Raw genomic sequence first — 24213 nt, forward strand, 5'->3', positions numbered from 1 at the left:
ATATAGACTGGATGATTGATAATGAGATGAAATCAATATATATATGTATGTATATATAATATCACTAGTACTGCAGCCGGACAGGTAGATAATATATTTATTAGGTAATGATGACTGATGACGGACCTGCTGGACACTGTCAGCTCAGCAGCACCGCAGACTGCTACAGTAAGCTACTATACTCTATAGTAGTATGTACAAAGAAGAAAGAAAGAAAAAAACCACGGGTAGGTGGTATACAATTATGGATGGACTGCCGAGTGCCGACACAGAGGTAGCTACAGCCGTGGACTAACGTACTGTGTCTGCTGCTAATATAGACTGGATGATTGATAATGAGATGAAATCAATATATATATGTATGTATATATAATATCACTAGTACTGCAGCCGGACAGGTAGATAATATATTTATTAGGTAATGATGACTGATGACGGACCTGCTGGACACTGTCAGCTCAGCAGCACCGCAGACTGCTACAGTAAGCTACTATACTATAGTAGTATGTACAAAGAAGAAAGAAAAAAAAAAAACCACGGGTAGGTGGTATACAATTATGGATGGACTGCCGAGTGCCGACACAGAGGTAGCTACAGCCGTGGACTAACGTACTGTGTCTGCTGCTAATATAGACTGGATGATTGATAATGAGATGAAATCAATATATATATGTATGTATATATAATATCACTAGTACAGCAGCCGGACAGGTAGATAATATATTTATTAGGTAATGATGACTGATGACGGACCTGCTGGACACTGTCAGCTCAGCAGCACCGCAGACTGCTACAGTAAGCTACTATACTCTATAGTAGTATGTACAAAGAAGAAAGAAAAAAAAAACCACGGGTAGGTGGTATACAATTATGGATGGACTGCTGAGTGCCGACACAGAGGTAGCTACAGCCGTGGACTAACGTACTGTGTCTGCTGCTAATATAGACTGGATGATTGATAATGAGATGAAATCAATATATATATGTATGTATATATAATATCACTAGTACAGCAGCCGGACAGGTAGATAATATATTTATTAGGTAATGATGACTGATGACGGACCTGCTGGACACTGTCAGCTCAGCAGCACCGCAGACTGCTACAGTAAGCTACTATACTCTATAGTAGTATGTACAAAGAAGAAAGAAAAAAAAAAACCACGGGTAGGTGGTATACAATTATGGATGGACTGCCGAGTGCCGACACAGAGGTAGCTACAGCCGTGGACTAACGTACTGTGTCTGCTGCTAATATAGAGTCTAGACTGGATGATAAATTATTGATAATGAGATGAAATCAATATAATATCACTAGTACTGCAGCCGGACAGGTACTATATATATTTATTATGTAATGACTGATGACGGACCTGCTGGACACTGTCAGGTCAGCACAGCTCCGCAGACTGCTACAGTAAGCTACTATAGTAGTATGTATAAAGAAGAATGAAAAAAAAAAACCACGGGTAGGTGGTATACAATATTATATATATATATATATATTATATACAATTATATATATATATATATATATTAAACTGGTGGTGATTGATTATTAAACTGGTGGTCACTTCAGGACAGGTCACGTTGCAACTTGCAACTAGTACTCCGAGGCCTAAGCAGACAATCACAAAATATATTATTATACTGGTGGTCAGTGTGGTCACAACAATGGCAGTGTGGCACTGACTCTGGCAGCAAAAGTGTGCACTGTACGTTATATGTACTCCTGAGTCCTGCTCTCAGACTCTAACTGCTCCCCACTGTCAGTGTCTCCCCCACAAGTCAGATAATACACTTACAGTCACACTATCTAATCTATAAATATCACTTCAGCAAGTAGTATAGTAGTATACAGTAGTACTCCTCCTAATAATGCTCCCCGGAAATACTGTGTCTCTCTCTTCTCTAAACGGAGAGGACGCCAGCCACGTCCTCTCCCTATGACTCTCAATGCACGTGTGAAAATGGCGGCGACGCGCGGCTCCTTATATAGAATCCGAGTCTCACGATAGAATCCGAGCCTCGCGAGAATCCGACAGCGTGATGATGACGTTCGGGCGCGCTCGGGTTAGCCGAGCAAGGCGGGAAGATCCGAGCCTGCTCGGACCCGTGTAAAAAACCTGAAGTTCGGGCGGGTTCGGATTCAGAGGAACCGAACCCGCTCATCTCTACTATATATCCCTTGATCCCGTCTATGTGTTTAATAATGTGGCTTGTTTTCTCTGTCTAGGGGTCTATATTGACTATGTGTTCTACTACTCCTACAGTCTCTGGCAAAATGCCCTTTATTTCTACAAATGTAGTATATTATCGGTCTTTTCTTACTACCCGGGTTTTGGGGTTTAGGCTGATGAGGCTTTGCTGCAAGAGCCTGTACACTTATAGTCATCAGTTTATCCTCCTGTTGTTTCCTGTGCCTAGCAACATTATCGTGGTGTTCCATTGCGCACTCTTTAAGACAAGTTACTGTGGCCCCTCTCCATTAGGCAAAGATGTTTGTACCCTGTCCCTTACTGCCTTATTGAGTCCGTCCATTAGCACAGAGAAAGCCACCTCCCTGTAATTCGCATTGTTCCCTATATCTGATACTCCAACGTATTTATCCATTATTTGCAGAGCCCGATGGAAATATTCAGATGCCATTTCATTTTCCCTTTGTTTTATGGAGAAAATTCTTCTCCACTTAACAGTAATGGGGAAATACAACTCTAGTTGCCTGTTAATTCATTCCACATTCTCCTGATTGTGTTCGTTAGTCATAGGACCATCCGACTCTAATCTACAATCAGTGATACATTCTTGGGTGTCAATATTATGGGGTAGGCATGCTTTTAAAAGTATCCGCCAATCTTTGTTAGCTGGTTCAAGAGCATTACCCAGATCTCTGATAAACTTTTGACATCTGGCTAAATGCTTCCGGGGATCGGGGAATTCTGAAATGTTTGACCGCAGCTCAGCTCTGGACCACGGGCAATACATTGCATTATTCCTGGTGAGGATCAGTGGCGTCACAAGGCGGGTGCGGGGGGTGCGGCCCGCACCCGGGTGTGACACCTGGAGGGGGTGACACCAAATGTCAGCTCCTCCGCAGTGACAGGAGCCAGGTGCTGCAGTGTGAAATTCCGTTACAGCACCCGGCTCCTGTCATAGCAGAGGAGCCGACAGCACACTGAGACCGTCTCTGGGGGAAGCCCAGCATCTCCGGAGATGCTGGGCACGCCCCCAGAGTGACGATCCCGGTATCCCCGCGAAGCCACGCCCCCTAGCTGTAAGGCCACGCCCCCTTTTTGCCGCGATCGCGGCAGTACATCAGGGGTGCGCACCGGGTGTCACCACACCTGGTGACGCCTCTGGTGAGGATTACTCCCTGACTATCGGTTCCCACATTGGGAGTTACTATTTCCAAGACAGGATGTAATCCTACCATTCCGTTCTTAATCTGTTTACTATAAAGTGTTGTTGTCTCTGTGCAATGACCCGTCTCACACTTACCGGTAGCTGTAACCTCACCAGTTCTTTCAGTGGGGAATACTGTTACTGCTCTAACTGGATGGACAGGCCCCACCTGAGTTTCCTGCAAGGTGACTGCCTGAATGAGAGCTGCGATTGGGCTGGGTCCTTCATCTTCTTGTGACCTATAACCTTAAAAAGACTTCAAAACAGGATACATCTTGCAAAAATTAGGGTTAATACATTTCTCTTGCATTCTACTATCATTTACAGATATACCATTGACTGTAGCCATCTCTTCCCCTTCGACCTGTGTCGATAATGGTGTGTTCGTACCCTCATTCCTGCTAGGTCTGGAACCTGCTTTGCGAGTTAGTTCCCTTTGCATCTCCCCCTCTTGTTGCCATAGTTTTAAACAATCGTTATGTCTAATCCTTTGTTTTCTGGATTTAAGCAGACATATTTTACTGCCTACATTCTGCAGTACCTCTGGTTCAAAGCTGCCCACCCAAGGGAATGGTACCCTATCTTTGTCAGTCATACGTACCCATTCAGACAAAAAGTCTTCAGTGTGTGGATCATATTTTCCACACATAATAAACCATTCTGACCTTCTCGACCCCAACTCTTCTGCCTGAACCCTGGCTACCATACGTCCACTGCTTGTGCAATTGGATCCCATCGCAGACTTTTTCCTTTTACACAATCCCCAATTGCACGACACGGATAGATGGTGAAAGTTCTTAGAGCGCTTTCACCCACTCCTTCTCCGCCGAGTACCACGACTCACTCCAATAGTGACCACCGCGTACCCAGTGAGGTCGACTTAATTGGTTTATATTTACTGGAAGTGTTAGGAGTGACTTACCCTTTCCAGCAAATATCCACCGCTGGAGATTTTTCTGAGAGAGACCAGAGAAAACTCCCTATGCACTTTTTATACACAAATCACGCTTGCGTATGCTCTACACAGCGCTAATGATACCACGATTTTACGCAAAAGCTCGTAAAAAGAAAGTATCAAGTTGCGCTCTATATCGCACCCACAAACGCGAGGTCTAATCACACAACGTATAGGTACTTGTTACCTATCTGCCATACGACCACGAGCCGATGTACAAACTGCGAGCCTCAGCCGGAGCGTAACAAGAAAACATTTTTACTTCAATACTACACAATGCACAATTCCCTATTACGCTCCTTTGCAAATCTCCTCACGATTTGCGTATTTCAATCTATACTAACGTGAGTCAGCCACCTCACGCCGCCAAGCCTCCACTTACTTGGTGTACCTAATGACGGGATCCCGAATTCCACGGGGTTCAACTCACTCACTCCTGCTTTCACTCATTCAAATATGCTTTGTTTTTCTGTACAGGAAATTTTCACTCGTTCTGATTGGCAGCTTTACCCCCAGAGGCAATACAGTTTAAACAAAAGTTTTATACTAATCTGCTTTAGAAACCGGGTAGTTATGTGCTATTGTAGCATGGCTACTGTCCCACCTTTTAACTGAACGAAAATATTGTGTAATTTGTACTTATCATCCGCACTCTTACGCACTTTGTGTAAACACGTGACCGTGCGTGTCTTTTACGCTGCGTGCGCAGTCCTGTACTTTGTCCGAGACACGTGTACAAAACTGTGCGTCCGCAATAAAACAAATCACACAACTCTATAAATGTGAGCAGTAGTACCTACTATTGCCCACTAGACACAACTTTTTCTGTATAAACTTTTATGCAGACCTGTGTTCGTGTCTTTTACACTTACTTCTTTAAATACTGTTATTTAAATTTTAACTATATAGCAACAAATGTATCCGATTTCACACAGATCTAAATGAATCTAGTAATCTATACCTTGTGGCAACAATGTGAGAGGGTATGCAAAGTATCGGTGCCCTTTGTGTACGCTTTTGGCACCAAAAAAAATTCACAGATTTTTAAAATAGCTTTTTTGCTGTTTTTACGGGTTCTATCAGCATCTCTGCAGACCAGACAGAGCAGACGCAATCTAACAGCACACAAATAGGGTTTTCAGCACATCCATCGACCATGAAAAGGTTACGTAAGATGACTTTCCGCCCTTTGCTGATAGATTAAGTCTGCTATGACCTGTTAGGCTGTGAGCATGTGAAAACTGGACGATGCCCCCAATTGTAAACACTGGTTTACTTACAGGACTAAAATCAACACTTTAAAAAGACATTTAATACACTTTAAATGGAGCCGCAGCGGCCGCTGTACTCAATCCTCAACCTACATACTTATTACACCATTAGTGTACAGAGCCCCATACCGTGTATGCACTTTGCGTGCAAATGCAGTGCTGGCTGTACAAAGTACACTCAGTGCGTACACACCCAAAGATACTCCGTGAGCCCTTAGCAGCTACACATGTGATTGTAATACACTTAATAACCTTAGCAGGGAAAGGAAACACGACACCAGATTGTATTTAAAATGCCGGGTTCTGACACACCAACATATAATTACTGAAAGGGGGTTACAATAACAATACAATACAATACAATAATGGCTACAGTCAATGGTACATACTTGTTTAGTTTTGCCTGCGCATCCCAGTCTGGTCCTCAGTCATTAGGGTAGATGACCTTAAGAGTCTGTGTGTGACCAGGCATGCAATCTTCCAAAACCTAACACAATGGATACTGTAATCTCTTTGTCCATTGGGCACAGGGATGGTCATTTACAGTACAGGAAAGGTCATAGGTTGGTTTGAATAGGTGGGCGATGTCTGTTCCAGATGCACTGGTAGGTGGTCTCTTCTGTGTTCCCGCTGCATACCTAATGTACAGTAAATACAGTTTATATTTATAGTCTGCTCCTGCGCATAACTATTGGCAGGATTGTGCGATCTTCTGCAAACCAACACTGGAATATTTCCCTTAATATACCCTACAGCTGGATACCAAAGACCACCTTATAACCTTGTTCTGTCCCCTCCTATCCCGTAAAGGTGAATCCCTTTGTTCTGATACCATTTAAACTGTTGTAACTTGCTGGTGTGATGCAGGGAGACTATGTGTACATTGTGCACTTTTTGTAATGTGTTATATGGCTTTTCCATGCGACTACAAACACTACCGCAAATACTCATACCACGCGTTAATGCGCAGGACCGCGGGAGTGACCATACGCAAATTGCGAATATGTGCACGCACAGCAGAATAAGTACTTGCACGAAGGCCATCTGTGTACTGCAATATTTTTCGACTTCGACAATGCCTACTTCAAATTTAGGGCCCGATAGACCTGATCGCTGTTATGCGATTTTGCAAGGTGACCGATTATCGATTGACTGTGAATGCGTATGGATTGTAATGCGCACACATGAGGCCAAACTGCAAAAGAATCCAGTGTCTTGTTTGAATGCTAGGCGTATGCAAGTCGATTGATAGGAAGCGGGTGTTTGGGGGTGGTAACTGTCCGTTTTCTGGGAGTGTCAGAAAAGATGCAGGCGTTCCCAAGTGTTTTCAGGGTGGGTGTGTGACGTCAGCTCTGGCCCGGTCAGCCTGATTCTATTGCACTGTAGGAGTAGGTCCTGGGCTACGCACACACAGGTCAAATCATTCAATGGTGAGTGAGTTGTGAACGGATTTGCAGCTGGCCGGCGTTCGCAGGGCATATGCAGACTTGCACAGGGCGGATTTTCAATCTGTCTGGGCGGCGACTATCTGATCGCAAACCTGTAAATTCAAATTCACAGAGGAGCGATCAGGTCTGAATCGGGCCATTAGTTTCACACACAACTTTCAGTCCTCAAAAATAGTCACAATCACCTCTTACACTCTAAGTGACTAAAATGTGACAATAGCTATTCACTTTCTGTAGCGTTTACTGTAGCTGTTATTAATGTTTCCCATCTCTCTTTTCTCCAGGTAAAAGAAGCTGTGCTGGGCAAATCCTGGCTAAAATGGAGCTATTTCTGTTCTTCACAGCGCTGCTGCAGAACTTCACCTTGCAGGCTCCTCCCGGAGCGCAGCTGGACCTTTCCCCTGAATTGGGCGCAACTAATGCCCCGCAACCTTATGATACCTGTGCTATACCCCGCAGCAAGAACATGTTTTTTTTAGACTTTCAGCAACATAATTGCATCTGATTTTCATATTTTTTAATGTTAAGAAATACTTCTAATGTTGCAGCTACTGGTAACGAATTTGTAATTAGTGCTTTGGCTTACAGGTACGATGGGTAAATGTTCATTGCTTTGGGTAGTAATACCATACCTCCCAACTTTCATTATCAGAGACCCCGAAGTTCTCTGGCTGAAAATGGGGCGTGGCTTTGTGGTAGTGCCACATCTGCCAGCCGAGCTTCCATTATCATCAATGTGGCGGCATGCCCAGCGCTCTGTGAGCAGCTGACGTGCGCCCAGTCCCTCCATCTCTGTGAAAATAGATGCTGTAAATAGACAGCAAGACAGTTCTAAAATAAAATGGGACTGTCCTGTGAAAATCAGTTGGGAGATATGTAACACTGTTTAGAATTCTACTCTCCTTCATTTATGATATGCAGTAACATGTTTAGACATGTATGTTCCAAAATACAATGGTAAGGACATACTTCCCAACTGTCCCAATTTTCACGGGACAGTCCGTTTTTCCCCGGACTGACCTGCTGTCCCACCTGCAGGCCGCAGTGTCCTGCATTGGGAGAGGGGAAGTTGGGATGACTCCTCTCACAGTGGTGAGAGGGGCAGGATCACATAATTTCCGAGTAGCCACACCCCCTTTTCAGGCGAGCTTGTCTCCAGCACGCAGAAGAGTCCTGAATATACTCTACTAGATGCTAGGAGGTACTGTATATAAGGAAATTACATTTGAGGGCACAAAAGAACAAAATACTAATGCATCATGGACCCTTTTGCTTCTAGTTTGTCTAATTTAAGAAATTCTGGGATTCAATAGATTGTGGATTCCCCATTAAATAAATTCATCCGTGATGTTGGCATTTGCTGTCGTAGTAGGGTAAAGAACATATCACTGGTAACTATAGAAGATTGTTTCGTGCTTGCATGTTCATTTTCATGTTCTGTATATGTATAAAATATACTTTCATGTTGCATTTTATTACATATATAATAAATGAATGACATTTGACAATCATTACATTATTTTTTATGATCCACATCTGACACCAGATAATTTATTCTTTTAACCCCCCCCCCCCCCCTTCCCAAACAATACACAAACCATACAGTATGTGGTCTACAGTATTCACACATTTTCCTTGTCACGGTACACTTATAATATCTTGTTGTACAATAAATAGCCGTGTCTAAAGCTCTTTGGTATATTAGCCATTTTTCTTGATACCAGTGTGATGTTTTTTATCCCCTCTAATTATTTTAGGTAATAATGTAAAGTTGTTATTTAGTATGAAAAATTCTAAATGTATGCCAAAAGCATTCTTTATCAGCCGCCCTTAGATGGCCCTTAGGCGGTACTCACCACTTCCGCTCTATGTGACAGACTGCGTTCCGATTCCAGGAGGAAATCTTCCACCGATTATTCGGAGTAAACGCTGCATCTGTCCACAAACAGAAGAACAGACACAAGTCAGGGGTGGCTGCGATCTTCATCGGTTGGGTGAATAATCATCAACAGGACAAAGCCTTAGCCACCCAATTTTCACCTATACAGCACTTGCGCGCTGAGGTGTGACTGGACCTTGCACAGCCAAGGTAGGTCCACCAAATTGGCACTCATGGGACAGACACACACACAGAAGAATACTCACTCCACGGTTCTTGTCACTTTGTGGTTATGTTCTATAGCTCCTGTAGGTAAAACACAACAGCATATCTGCTCTAATCTCAGACTAACTAATGAAACTATTCTTTGGCCCAATCTATAACCATGCAAGGCTAAATAGGCAGTATTTAGAACTTACCAAAAAGACTGGTCTCAACTAATTACCATCAATTGCAATACACAGTGCAACAAAAACATACACAATTTGATACACAATGCATACACAAACATAAGACAGGAGCATACAGTGACTTTAACGAGACAACCAAGGACTATTATTCCCTGCGGACAGAAACAGACGGCCCTGCCTATGGAATGAGCTAGTCAAAGATCTGGGGTCTTAGTGAACAACCATTCACTCCGAGATTATGTGGACGTGTGGAACTGGCTCGCTTCTCCATGTTCTACGTAATCATCAGAACTTACCTGACCCATAGTGAGAGGATCAGACTATCATTATGAGAGACACGCCGGAGTGACCAGAACCTGCTGCTCAGTCACTATATTCCCTTGTGTGTACATGCAATATTTTGGCCTGGTGCCCCTGAATATTCCTAGGCCTAACTTTATCCCATGGGCGTAGCACCCACCTAACCAGGGGCAGACAGGAGTGCACTGGGCCTAACACCCAGAACACTCTTATGAGTAGAAAGAATGATTGGGGCCTAATGCCCATCCAGATAGCCACAGTGGTAAAGCCTGAATAATGTCCCTGGTCCTAGTGGCCGCCTACACAGGGCAGGCTGGAGTGGTCTGGACCTAATGCCCAGATCACCCTTTATATGCAGCCCAGGTCTTTACGCCTGCTTACTTGGGCCAATGGCCCACATTCGGAGTTGATCACACGTAGCAACTTTTTGCTGCTCGTACGATCAAATTGACTCCGCCTATGGGGGAGTGTATTTTAGCATAACAGGGCTCTGATTGCTTGTGCAGCCCTGCTATGCTAAAAAGGTTTCCTGCAAAACAAGACCAGGGTCAGACTTACTTACCCTTTGCGACGAATCCAGCGTCCCGGGATTGACGTCAGACATCCGCCCTCCAAACGCCTGGACACGCCTGCATTCGGATCTCCACGTCTGGAACACGGTGAGTATCCGCCCCGGAACGCCTCCCTGCCGTCAATCTTCTTGCGATCGCACCAGCGATCACTTACTTCTCTCTTCTGGTCGTTGCCCGGCGACGGCTGTTGCTGGGCAATGACGCGCATACACATTGTGGGTGCCGCGCATATGCAGTTCTGACCCGTTTGCACCGCAGCGAAGAACTGCTGCATGCAAATGGGTTAGAATGACCCCCATTGATCAGTGATCACCTTTTTGTCTAAGTGTAGCACTTGAACTAGGACCTAGTGCCCTCAAATGTGTGCCCAGGACTAGTGCCTGAAATCACTCCACAGGCTACTTTGCAATAAGTGATCTTGGCCTATCACCAAGACCACTTCAAGAATAGGGCCCGAATACTCCTAACCAGTACTCAGGACTATTGCCTGTACTCACCAACAGGCCGTTGGTCTAGTGGGTATTAAATGTATGTAGAGAGGGCCCAGGGCCACCTCCCTTTTGCGTTGAGAGAGGCTGCAGTTCAGTTTCTTCCCACGTGCTACAGCTCTCTCCACGGGTCTTCAGCATCTTCTCCCGCTCCTTCGGTCATCGCCGAATCTTCTCCCACCACTGCGCTTCTTCTTTCTTCATGAGCTCTTTTCTGCTCCCACTCTGGCACTCGACTGAGCTCCGTCACTCCTCAGCGTCTAATAGAAGACGGTGGTAGAATGCATATCTATTACACTGTGAAGTCCAATTGGCTTGCAGTGGTGAGCTCAGATTGGCTCGCCACGGCGGCATCCCATTGGCTGCCAACCCGCGAGCTGGGATTTGCTTGCTGTCACTGCGGGATTCAAATCCCTGGTTACTGATTGGAGTAACTTGAATCCTCTTGGATGCAAATCCGTCCACAGCTGCGCTGCTGGACGGAAGCTCCGCCTGTTGCCGCAGCCTCGTGGAGGTAAGTAACCTCCATGGTGGCCCTCTTCACATTTTTGTTTGTAACCAAAAAAAGACTGTAACCAAATAAAGTCAGGATCTGCGTGCCAAGTGCCAGGCCACCACGGTTAGATCATTGTGAACATCGCAGTAAGGATGATAATGCTAGACTGGGTGCCCCTATACCATCAGGTGCATCGGCATCATATGGATCGACAGTAACCCACCAGTCTTCATTTAGGCCATCCTCTCCTGGGACAGGCTGCGATATGGCTTCTGCAACAGGCCGAGAAGTTGAAATTGAAACGGAGGGATCTTCCCCTTCTGCCGCCTCAGGGAATAAACAGGGGCACAGCATATCATGATAAAGTGTCGTCATCCGACCAGTGCCATCCGTGAACTCCACCTGATAAACCAGGCCATTGTCCTACAAGCGACTATGAACAATATAAGGCTGCACCTCCCACCTTTCTGACAATTTTCCGCTCGGGCAGGTCATGCAACCGAGTACCCGCTATCCTACAGTAAAGGACTCAGCCTCTCATGTTCTGGCAGGAGCATGTCACTTTTTCAGCCATATCATGAGCAAACTTTACATGCTGTCGATGTTCGCCAACCCAATCCACCGGAAGTGCGCCTTCATCGTCCTGACAACTGTAGATATGAGTGTCCTGCCCGGGATGACCAAAATGCAAGAAAAAAAGGAGAGAACCCAGTGGTACTGTGAACTCTGTTGTTTTACTCCCACACTAACTTCTGCAGATGCTCTGGCTATCTCCGTCTCTTGGCTTCCTCTAGGGTCTGCAGCATCTGGAGTAGGGTTCAGTTAAATAATTTGCAGGAACGGTCTGCAGCATCTGGAGTAGGGTTCGGTTAAATCATTTGCAGGAACCATTGCCCTGCGGATGGTACGGAGTGGTGCATGACTTCTGCACCCCATGCAGCCGACAGAGTTGTTCCATGAGCTTCCCCTGAAGCACACCCCCTAAACCGAATGTATCCATTCAGGGCACCCATGCTGTCAGATGAAGTGCTCCACAATAGCCTTGGGGTCAACTCAGCAGTCTGATCCCTAGTAGGCACCACCACGGTAAACTTCGTAAAATGGTCCGTCATGACCAAGGCATACTGATGACCACTAACAGACTCCCTAAAAAGTACATAATTGATCATCAGCGACTGGTCCATATGGTCTGTACATGCATGTGTTGCTCTGATGGCTTAAAATCCCACAACGCTGACATTCTCAACAAACTTGATCCACTATAAACACCATTTGGATGGTGAAATAGTAACCACTGGTACGTCTTGACAGATCCCAAGTGTGCTCCACTGTCTCTACTGGTACATCTTGACCAATCCCAAGTGTGCTCCACTGTCATGCACCTTGGTCACTAATGTCCGGACAAAAGTTTCTGGCACAACGATTTGCACCACAACCCATAATTCCTCCAAATACACCTGCTGACACAACATTCCCACACACTCTCAGACGATCCAAGCTCTGCAGGATCTTCCGGTAACAGAGAATTAGCGCACTTCTCTCCCCCTTGCTGTACCAGTGACCTCTGCTTCCATTGCTGAATGACCTGAAGTCCAGGATTCTTCTGCTGCAGTGATGCCCAATCTTGCTCAGTATTTTGGAGTAGGATCACACACCTTTGGACGTGTTTCTTATTCGTCATTTCTGGAAATCTCACTCATGTCAAATCTGGTACTTCTATTCCCTCATTATCTTCATCCCCTGGGGTAAGGGGAGTCTGTGTGGGAAATCACTACAACACATCAGCATTTCCATTGCTTTTACATGGTTTATAATGGATTTTATAGGAAAACTTTGCCAACCTTGCCACCCAACGCTGCTCCAGTGCACCCAGTTTTGTGATTTCTAGATATGCCAGGGGGTTATTATCAGTGTAAATGTGTACATTGGTGGTTGCTAAATACACTTACATTTCTCAGTCACCACCCATTTCTCCGCTAACAGCTTCAATTTGAAGCAGCTATCGTTGTCCAGGTTCCTCTCCATTTCTCGCCGGCTCTGACTGCCATAGGCAATATAATCCATTTAAGTATAAAGAACTATGTATTGGACTACACCATGTTTTATGTAATTGTATATTAGTTATTCCAATTTTTTTATTTTTACAAATATTGTATATTAAAGTATATATATGTTTTCTCCTCCTTTACACCCAAAAGAACACCCCTGAAGAAGTTGCCATAAGATGAAACGCGTTGGTTGAAACTAAATATTTTTTTATATCTTTATTGTATGAACAAAAATTGTACAAACATATGGTTTTCCAGTGATTTGTATGTTTTCTTGCAATATAATGATTACAGAAACATACAGTATATGTAAATATGTCATTTTACATTTTAATTAAAAGATGTGTTTTTAATATTTGGGTGTATGGGGGGTCATTCCAAGTTGTTCGCTCTTTGCTGATTTTCGCAATGGAGCGATTAAGGCAAAAATGCGCATGCGCATGGTACGCAGTGCACATGTGCTAAGTATTTTAGCACAAAACTTAGTAGATTTACTCACGTCCCAACAAAGAATTTTCATCATTGAAGTGATCGGAGTGTGATTGACAGGAAGTGGGTGTTTCTGGGCGGAAACTGACCATTTTCTGGGAGTGTGCGGAAAAACGCAGGCGTGCCAGGATAAAATGCAGGAGTATCTGGAGAAATGGGGAAGTGGCTGGCCGAACGCAGGGAGTTTTTGTGACGTCAAAACAGGAACGAAATGGGCTGAGCTGATCGCAGTGTAGGAGTAAGTCTCGAGCTACTCAGAAACTGCTAAGAATTTTCTATTCGCAATTCTGCTAATCTTTCGTTCGCAATTCTGCTATGCTAAGATACACTCCCAGAGGGCTGCGGCCTAGCGTGTGCAATGCTGCTAAAATCTGCTAGCAAGCGAACAACTTGGAATGACCCCCTATGTGTGCCATTAAAGTCACCTTGTGTTCATATCCTAAAATAGATTGGATTATCCATCAAATAATAGCGCTCCGCAGAGACTTACTTAAATACTTTCTTTTTTTTTATTTTTCAAAATATTTTACAGAACCTTTGAGATCAGATTTCTGATGGTATATTTGGATTCTACTCACAAAATTAAATGTATATTGATATATATCATGTCAGATGCAAAATAGCTGTTGAGTAGGTAATTACTGCCTTACTATTTCCTGTGACCCGTGTAAACTAGAGATGTGCGACTGGCACTTTTCGTGTTTTGTGTTTTGGTTTTGGTTCTAATTCCACTTTCGTGTTTTGGTTTTGGCTTGGTTTTACCAAAACCACTGTTTTGTGTTTTGCTTTTGGTTTTGGATCTGGATGATTTTTGAAAAAAACATAAAAACGGCTAAAATCACAGAATTTGGGGGTAATTTTGATCCTACTGTATTATTTACCTCAATAACATTCATTTCCACTCATTTCCAGTCGATTCTGAACAGCTCACACCTCACAAGATTGTTTTTAGGCCAAAAGGTTGCAACGAGGTTGCTGGATGACTAAGCTAAGCGACACAAGAGTATAACACAAACACCTGGCCAATCTAGGAGTGGCACTGCAGTGTTAGACAGGAGGGCAGATATAAAAAAGGCCCCAAACAGCACCTCATGCAAAGATCTAGAAGCGGTGCAATGAGGTAGCTGTATGACTAAGCCAAGTGACACACACAATTGGCCCATCTAGGAGTGGCACTGCAGTGGCAGACAGGAGGGCAGATATAAAAAAGGCACCAAACAGCACCTCATGCAAAGATGTAGAAGAGGTGCAATGAGGTTCAATGAGGTTGACTAAACCAAGCGACACAAACAATTCCCACTGGAATTATACAGCAATTTCACTGGAATTATTTGGCAATATCACTGGAATTATATGGCAGTACCACTGGACATATATGGTAGTATCACTGGAATTCTATGGCAGTACCACTGGACATATACGGCAGTGTCAGACAGGATGGCACTTTAAAAAAAATAGTCCCCAAACAGCACATGATGTAAAGAAGAAAAAGAGGTGCAAGATGGAATTGTCCTTGGGCCTTCCCACCCACTTTTATATTGTATAAACAGGACATACACACTTTAACAAACCAATCATTTCAGCGACAGGGTCTGCCACACAACTGTGGCTGAAATTACTGGTTTGTTTGGGCCCCCACCAAAAAAGAAGCAATCAATGTCTCCTTGCACAAACTAGCTCTACAGAGGCAAGATGTCCACCTCCTCCTCATCCTCTGATTCTTCACCCCTTTCACTGTGTACATTCCCCTCCTCACAGAGTATTAATTTGTCCCCACAGGAATCCACCACCAAATTAATTATGTGCAAAACATGGGACGTGCTGGAATTTGCCCAGTTGTAATGCACGCACAATATTGGTGGTGTTGTCTGATATCACAAATTTCCAGGAGAGACTAAGTGGGGTAAGCCAATGAGCGATGATGTCCCTCAGTTTCCATAAGAGGTTGTCAGTGGTGTGCCTCTTACAGAAAGCGGTGATACACAGCGTAACCTGCCTAGAAACGAGTTTGGATTTGTGAGATGCCGCTACTAATGCCGCTGTTGTTGCTGTGGGAGGCAATACATCTACCCAGTGGGCTGTCACAATCATATAGTACCTAGCTGTGTGAATAGTGATTATACTGGCCCATTCTTGTGAATTTTGTACTATTTTGTACTATCCATACCATTAGCAGTAGCCCCGGTGACCGGTGCTGACGTTGACTATCAATAATTATATATAGGGTCTTCCCATATAGGATAATATCTGCACTTGCTTATCATTGAGAGACCCATTATATGACGGATCGTTTTTAGTAACTTTGTTTGTATTGTTCTGTCCACATAGAATACACCTACTGTTTCATTTTAATTTTGTATCAATAAATTTGTATGTTTTAACATTTCATCACATAGTCGTCTTTGACGTCTCTAAGAGTGCGCCCACAAAAGAGTCTTCTTTTTCTCCTATTTTTGTTATACATTATACTGACTCAGGGTGCACCATCAATATAAATTTATAAGGATTTAGCCCAATGATTTAATTTACTTAGTTCTCTTTATGCTGATACTGTAGCAGAATATCAATGGTCAGGTGCAGGTATCCCCCAATACTTTGATGAGCATGGATTAGAAGCAAGATCTTCATTCATTTGTATTTATGATTATTAAAAACAATCTTTTCTTCCCTGAGCTGTTCTTCATCTTTTCTTACACTATCTCTAATATGGAATGTGACAGCTCAGCATACACTCTGCAGAATCTGTACCTGGGAGAGATAAAAGGTGAGTGGAGTTCTTCTTGTCGAGTAAAGGTGAGACGGTAAATCGAGCAAAGGTGAAGTGTGCCTGATACTGGAATGTATACAGCTCTTCCCAGTACAAATGTAAATTAGAACAGAAACACAGCAGTCAGCATTAAAAAAAAATATATATATATATATATCAACAATAGGGGGGAAAATTATTGCGCCACTTGTGTACAACACCAAATGATCTAGGATCCACGTATAGAAAATAAATGACACTCCCTAGGGACTAACACAGGGTGTCAGCTGTCCCCCAAAAACACAGGGATGGTAATTCCCTGAAACAACGACTAATGCACACAGGGGGGTGGGGGATATAGCGACCGTCGGTGTCTTAGAATAGTTCAGTAAGTGTGGATCTAAAAAATGTATCTAAAAATGAGTAACCAGATCAAAAAAGTGAATTAAAAAAAGGGGGATGTTTATTTAGACACTAAAACAAATTGCAATAGCTAAAATTTAAACAGCAATATTTCTTAAAAAATGGGACAAAAACAACATACACAAAGCTTTAAAATACCAGTTAAAATGTTTAAAAAATATGTAAAACAATTTTAACTTAACTTGGTATGAGGTCACTGCCAGGTAGCCCAACGCGTTTCGTCATTCAGACTTCATCAAGGGGTAAAGGCAGAATGAGACTGGACTTCTATTTATACTGGTACTAATCTCATAATGATTGTGACATCACTTCCTGTTAATTATTCATGACATTGTAAGATGGGTTAAAAATTCTATATTTAAAGAATCTATGGTTTTATTTATTGGTATATGTGTATATAATCTCAAGGCAATGTTCAATAGGCAGATTTGGTGTTTAAAAAGCTTATAAAACTAGCTTGTAAAGGCGCCGGCGGTTCTTTGCCGCCCCACTTCCGGTTTTCGTCCGTCGCGTCATTTCCGCCCCACTTCCGGTGTGCGACTGCGCATGCGTCCGCGGCTGCGGGCGTAAGAGACCAAACAGCACTATGAAGCATGTTCTCAGAAAGTTCATTGCGGCGGCCATCTTTGAGTGGATTTGTTCATAGTGAATTTCATTCAGCAGCCATGTTTGCGGGGACCAAAGTTAGAGACATAGGTTTTATATCTCCAGTAAAGTGCATGGAAATAGATAAAAAAACGGGGATTAGTCACTGTTAATACCAATCTAGTAACGTAGACTTGTTACAGTGAATGTTATATATATGCACACATGGAAATATATAGATATATGAATATATGAAAATATATAAAACATATAAAAATATAAAAACATATAGATATGTAAATATATAATTATATAAATAGATATATAGTGCAAAGTGCAAACTGAAGATACTAGTATATAGTGTTAAGTGCTAAGTGCGAATTTAAATTATGATGCAGATATATTATACTGACATGCTCATGTAGGCTATATTATCGTTAGTTTGGTTACAGTACCTGATCTTCCCAGATGGTCTCCCTGGTCTGGTACTGATCAGGCCCGACACTGCTTCGCTTCCAAGATCGGGCGAGATTGGGCCTTTCCAGTGTGGTCTGACTGTAATGATCACTTTTTACCGTACATGTGTCAATCTCAATATATCAATACAGCTCAGAGGTGATGTTTATCAGACAGGAATAATGTGGATGGGAATGGGGTACGGAAAGAGGGGGGGGGGGGCGGGGGAGAGGGGGGGGGGGTGGGGGGGGGGATGTGGTGGGTATGGGTGGAGGGATGGGGTCGGTCTAAGGTGAGGATCCAACCGTGATGATCCAGCGGTGTAGTTTTCACAGGAAAGGAGCGATTTCGTAATAATCGTTAAATCCCTTCGGATGGAGTGTTTGTAGTTGGAAGATCCAAAACATTTCTCTGCGTGAGAGTTTGTTGGCCAGGTCGCCACCCTTTCTCCCAGCTTCACGAGTTCAATCGCTTTAAAAGTTAGTATAAAAAAGTGTAAACTGGCGCTTATGTGTTTCTCCAATGATAATAATGACTGTGGATCAATTTCAATAAAAATAACATAAAATTTATTACCTGTACATCACAAACTAAAAACTAAAAACATACTAAGCATATATATCTGATATAAAATTGAGGCATATCTGGAGCTGAGAAAATGTTTAAAGATGGCTGCTTTCAGTGTCCACAAAAGGATCCCGGACTAAGTGCCTTGTGCAAAGTTCTCTGGTAAGAGGAAGTATATACAGCTGGTATTACCCGTGTGGATGGAGGCTTCCAGAGGTATGGTGATTTTTCAGCAAGCAAGCTGTGGCAATGGAACCACCTGGGTCTCTCTCATCAATGCTGTGTAGATAAATTCCTCAGAGTTCAAAAAAGGCAGGTTTGAAAGTCCATATCTGGATCAGACTTGAAAGTGGAACACTTGTAATGGTCGTCGCAGCTTCAACACTTAACGCGTTTCCCTAGGTTAGGTCACCTAGCTTCATCAGAAGTATGGCTCCAACTGATTTTTGGGATCTATTTATACCCCATTTAATGACCTGATGCCCCACAGGTGTGATGTAAGAATAATCAATCATCCACAGTCATGATAAAAATACAAAAATTCCACAGATAGTATACTCATAATATATATAGAAAAGATTGGGAGGCAAACCCACATGAAAAAGAACTTTAAGAAACAACAAATCCATAAAATAAATCTTTATGATCTAGAGGGTCAGAGGTCAAAGTAGTCACATGACTCACCCCCTGTTTATTATAGACAGCCACTTGTGATCGGATACATTAATTCCAGAGACTTCCCTCCCCCAATTGCTGGGATGATGGTGTCCCCATAATGAATATAAAACTTACATGAATATCCACAGACTTATATATATAGATGGGGAGGTTTATCTCCGTGGCTCCGTATAGCGCTGTGTGTTCCTTCCGGGTCACGTGACAAGCGGCGTCACGTGCAATAGGCTTTACTAGAGCGTCCCGGTTGCTAGGCAACTCATGCGTGTATCCGCGTAGTGTGCACAACGTGACGCCGCTGTCACGTGATCGGAACTCCGGAGGGAACGTATTTGTAGGGCTGGTGGTGGGTATGGGTGGAGGGATGGGGTCGGTCTAAGGTGAGGATCCAACCGTGATGATCCAGCGGTGTAGTTTTCACAGGAAAGGAGCGATTTCGTAATAATCGTTAAATCCCTTCGGATGGAGTGTTTGTAGTTGGAAGATCCAAAACATTTCTCTGCGTGAGAGTTTGTTGGCCAGGTCGCCACCCCTTTCTCCCAGCTTCACGAGTTCAATCGCTTTAAAAGTTAGTGCCTCCGGATTTGAATTATGTACGAGATTGAAGTGTTTGGATACTGCATGATTTTCCATTTTATTTTTTATATTGCGAACATGTTCCTGTATCCTTATTTTCAGCGGTCTCTTTGTTTTACCTACATATTGTTTTCCACAGTCACATTCCAATAAATAAATTACAGATTGTGTATTGCAGTTTATGAAGTCCTTAATCTTGTATTCCTCCTTCTTTTCTGCATCCGAGAATGTTTTCCTTACTGGGTGTAGGTACCTGCAGATGTTGCATCGGCCACATTTAAAAGAACCGGTGCATCTTGGCATTTTTGATTCTTGTTCAACTTCCTTGCGTAGCATACTGGGGGCCAGGATATCTTTAAGATTTTTGGATTTCCTGAAGACGATTTCGGGGCGAGGAGGTAGTATTTCTTTGAGGACTGGGTCCATTAATAAGATTCCCCAGTTGTTGTTAAGTGAGTTTCTAATGGTTTTCTCATGACGGTTGAAGGTGGTGATAAATGGAACGGATTCTTTCCTAATTTTTTTGGGTTTATATTCAAGCAGGGTTGATCTCTCCAAAGCCTTTGCTTTGAGTGCCGCTTCTTCCACGATGTTAGCTGGGTATTCTTTGTTCTTGAATCTTTCTTTATATTTCTCTATTTGGGTGTCACATTCTTCCTGGTTACTGCAATTCCTCTTTATTCTATTAAATTGAGAGAAGGGAATGTTATTTTTCCACTTCTTCAGGTGGTTACTCTTATAATGCAGGTAGCTATTTGTATCGACCTGCTTGATGTAATTCTTCGTTTCGACTCTTCCGTCTTTTCCTGTTAAAATCACATCGAGGAATTCAATAGATTCGTTATTGAGTTTAGAAGTAAAAATGAGATTCATCTCGTTGGTGCTCAGGAATTCCAGGAATTTATAAAAATGTTCTTCAGTGCCATCCCAGACAATTAAAATGTCGTCTATGTAACGACAATAAAAGATGATATGGTTCTTAAAATCATGGTTACCATAGATAAAATTCTTCTCCCAGCTACCCATAAAAAGATTAGCGAAACTCGGTGCAAAAATCGTACCCATTGCAGTCCCACAGCGTTGTAAGTAAAATTGATCTAAAAACTTAAAATAATTATGCTGAAGAATAAAATACATGATGTCACATAAAAATTCTTTATGGATGGCTGTAAGCGAAGTGTCTGTTTCCATATATTCTTTGCATGCTGTTACTCCTTTCTTATGGTCTATGCAAGTGTATAGTGATTGCACATCTATTGTCGCCCAGTTATAGGTGTCTTTCCATTTAAAGTCTTTCAGGGAGTTCAGCACAGCTGTGGTGTCTTTTAAGTACGAAGGTAGCTCTTTCACATAGGGTTTTAAGAAGACATCGACGTATTCTGATAGATTTGATGTGAGCGAGTCAATGCCCGCCACTATAGGTCTTCCGGGTGGATTGGTCAAGTTCTTATGGATTTTTGGCAGGAAATAAAAAATAGGGGTAGTGGGGTCTGATTTCATTAAAAATTGGAATTCATCCTTTGTAATAATCTCATTTCGTAGACCGTGTACTAGTAGTGTTCTTAGTTCTCCGACGAATGCTTCTTTGGGGTCGCCAGACAGTTTAGTATATGAGACATCATCTCCCAATAGTCTCAGTGCTTCATTAGTATATTTCTCACGGTCCATGATAACCAGCCCCCCCCCTTTATCAGCTTGTTTTATAACAATTCCCTTATTTTTCTGTAGTTTTTTTAGCGCCTCACTTTCCCGGTTGGTGATGTTTTTCTCTTTAATCTTCTCCAGGTTAGTCTCACATAGGTCTTTCTTAACTAATTCATAAAAAATGCTTACATTGTTCCCCTTTGACTCCAAAGGATAGAATTTTGAGGTTGGTTTTAAACCTGATTTTGACTGGTTTTCATAGTTGCTGATCACAGCATCCTCTTTCCGCAGAAAATGTCTTTTACGTGTTAGTTTTCTGATAAATTTGTTTAGATCAATGAAGGTCTCAAATTTGTTGAGACCCCCCCGTGGGTGCAAACGTCAGACCTTTATTCAGTAAGGATATTTCTGGTTCTGACAGTTTATGTTCTGATAGGTTAAAACTTCCGTTATCTTTATGTTTCGTCGTTAGAATGTTCTTTTTTTGTTCTCGTTCCCTCCTACTGCCCCGTTTTCCTCTTCTTCTGTATATCTTCTTTTGAGAGGTGAAGCGTGATGAACATCTTCCTTCAGGGGGTTTCTTGTGGCTTCTTTTGGTCGTGTTCCTGTTCTTTGGGCTAAAAAAGTCTGATCACTTTTTGAGTTAAGTCTCTGTAGTGCTGTAAATCTATTCTGCATCCTTAGTGTTGGGGATGGTGTATTCATTTCTGAATTCCGTAGTGGTTTGCCTTTGGTTGGTATGGTTTTCCAGTATTGTCTCTTAGTTTGATTTGGTTGTTGGTTCATATTTCCAAATCTGCTCCAGTTTTTAATTTTGCCTTGTTCATAGTCCATCTTATCCCTAAGAAATTTTTTCTCTTTGTTTTTAGTGACCTCTTCTTCTATGTGTTCCATTTTTCTGTATAAGACCTTTTCGTTAATCTTGTAATCCTCTTTGTCTTTAAAGGGTTCAAGTTCACTTTCTTTGCTTTTGATGTTCTTCTCTACTTCTAAGAGAGAGTTCTTCTTTTCATCAATCAGTAGTTTCATTAGGTCAATGGAACAATTGTGTAATGTTTTATCCCATTTTTCTAAGAAGGCTGCATCCAAGTTGCCAAATGTTGGTTGTTTTAGAAGTCTAAGCCCTCTTGGAATTCTGTCAACTCAAATGTAATGCTCTAGGCCCTTTATATCCCACCATGTTTTAACTTCTTTGGTGAGGAGTCTTTCTATGCCCCAAAACAATTCATCTAAGTCACCAGGTGGAGGGGGTTCACTAGATTGCTGTTTCTCATTAAATATCTTTTGGCACCAGTTCTGTCTCTTGGTTGCCCGATCTGAGTTTCTCCACATTCTAAAAATGGGTTGTAGTGCACCAGGCCGCAAATAAAAATTAATACCAAAGGATTTCAACAATAGGGGGGAAAATTATTGCGCCACTTGTGTACAACACCAAATGATCTAGGATCCACGTATAGAAAATAAATGACACTCCCTAGGGACTAACACAGGGCGTCAGCTGTCCCCCAAAAACACAGGGATGGTAATTCCCTGAAACAACGACTAATGCACACAGGGGGGTGGGGGATATAGCGACCGTCGGTGTCTTAGAATAGTTCAGTAAGTGTGGATCTAAAAAATTTATCTAAAAATGAGTAACCAGATCAAAAAAGTGAATTAAAAAAAGGGGGATTGTTTATTTAGACACTAAAACAAATTCCAATAGCTAAAATTTAAACAGCAATATTTCTTAAAAAATGGGACAAAAACAACATACACAAAGCTTTAAAATACCAGTTAAAATGTGTTAAAAATATGTAAAACAATTTTAACTTAACTTGGTATGAGGTCACTGCCAGGTAGCCCAACGCGTTTCGTCATTCAGACTTCATCAAGGGGTAAAGGCAGAATGAGACTGGACTTCTATTTATACTGGTACTAATCTCATAATGATTGTGACATCACTTCCTGTTAATTATTCATGACATTGTAAGATGGGTTAAAAATTCTATATTTAAAGAATCTATGGTTTTATTTATTGGTATATGTGTATATAATCTCAAGGCAATGTTCAATAGGCAGATTTGGTGTTTAAAAAGCTTATAAAACTAGCTTGTAAAGGCGCCGGCGGTTCTTTGCCGCCCCACTTCCGGTTTTCGTCCGTCGCGTCATTTCCGCCCCACTTCCGGTGTGCGACTGCGCATGCGTCCGCGGCTGCGGGCGTAAGAGACCAAACAGCACTATGAAGCATGTTCTCAGAAAGTTCATTGCGGCGGCCATCTTTGAGTGGATTTGTTCATAGTGAATTTCATTCAGCAGCCATGTTTGCGGGGACCAAAGTTAGAGACATAGGTTTTATATCTCCAGTAAAGTGCATGGAAATAGATAAAAAAACGGGGATTAGTCACTGTTAATACCAATCTAGTAACGTAGACTTGTTACAGTGAATGTTATATATATGCACACATGGAAATATATAGATATATGAATATATGAAAATATATAAAACATATAAAAATATAAAAACATATAGATATGTAAATATATAATTATATAAATAGATATATAGTGCAAAGTGCAAACTGAAGATACTAGTATATAGTGTTAAGTGCTAAGTGCGAATTTAAATTATGATGCAGATATATTATACTGACATGCTCATGTAGGCTATATTATCGTTAGTTTGGTTACAGTACCTGATCTTCCCAGATGGTCTCCCTGGTCTGGTACTGATCAGGCCCGACACTGCTTCGCTTCCAAGATCGGGCGAGATTGGGCCTTTCCAGTGTGGTCTGACTGTAATG

The 24213-nt window shown here is 42.4% G+C and overlaps 1 protein-coding gene and 2 pseudogenes across 3 annotated transcripts in view; 1 reads left to right on the top strand and 2 right to left on the bottom strand.

Annotated features, from left to right (window-relative positions):
- LOC134908919 (cytochrome P450 2K6-like) overlaps window positions 1-7937 on the top strand; it is a 170197-nt gene extending 162260 nt beyond the window's left edge. For 2 of the 3 annotated variants that reach the window (XM_063915165.1, XM_063915166.1), the window contains exon 9: window positions 7361-7937. In XM_063915165.1, the coding sequence (XP_063771235.1) occupies window positions 7361-7581 (221 nt within the window). In that variant the 3' untranslated portion in view covers window positions 7582-7937. The remainder of the gene's footprint in view (window positions 1-7360) is intronic. The other variant, XM_063915164.1, reaches the window with a different exon arrangement.
- A 10018-nt stretch (window positions 7938-17955) lies between these two features.
- On the bottom strand, window positions 17956-18075 carry LOC134912836 (5S ribosomal RNA; annotated as a pseudogene).
- A 6018-nt stretch (window positions 18076-24093) lies between these two features.
- On the bottom strand, window positions 24094-24213 carry LOC134912837 (5S ribosomal RNA; annotated as a pseudogene).

Source organism: Pseudophryne corroboree, chromosome 4 (assembly GCF_028390025.1).
Source record: "Pseudophryne corroboree isolate aPseCor3 chromosome 4, aPseCor3.hap2, whole genome shotgun sequence".
In the NCBI taxonomy this organism is placed as follows: domain Eukaryota; kingdom Metazoa; phylum Chordata; class Amphibia; order Anura; family Myobatrachidae; genus Pseudophryne; species Pseudophryne corroboree.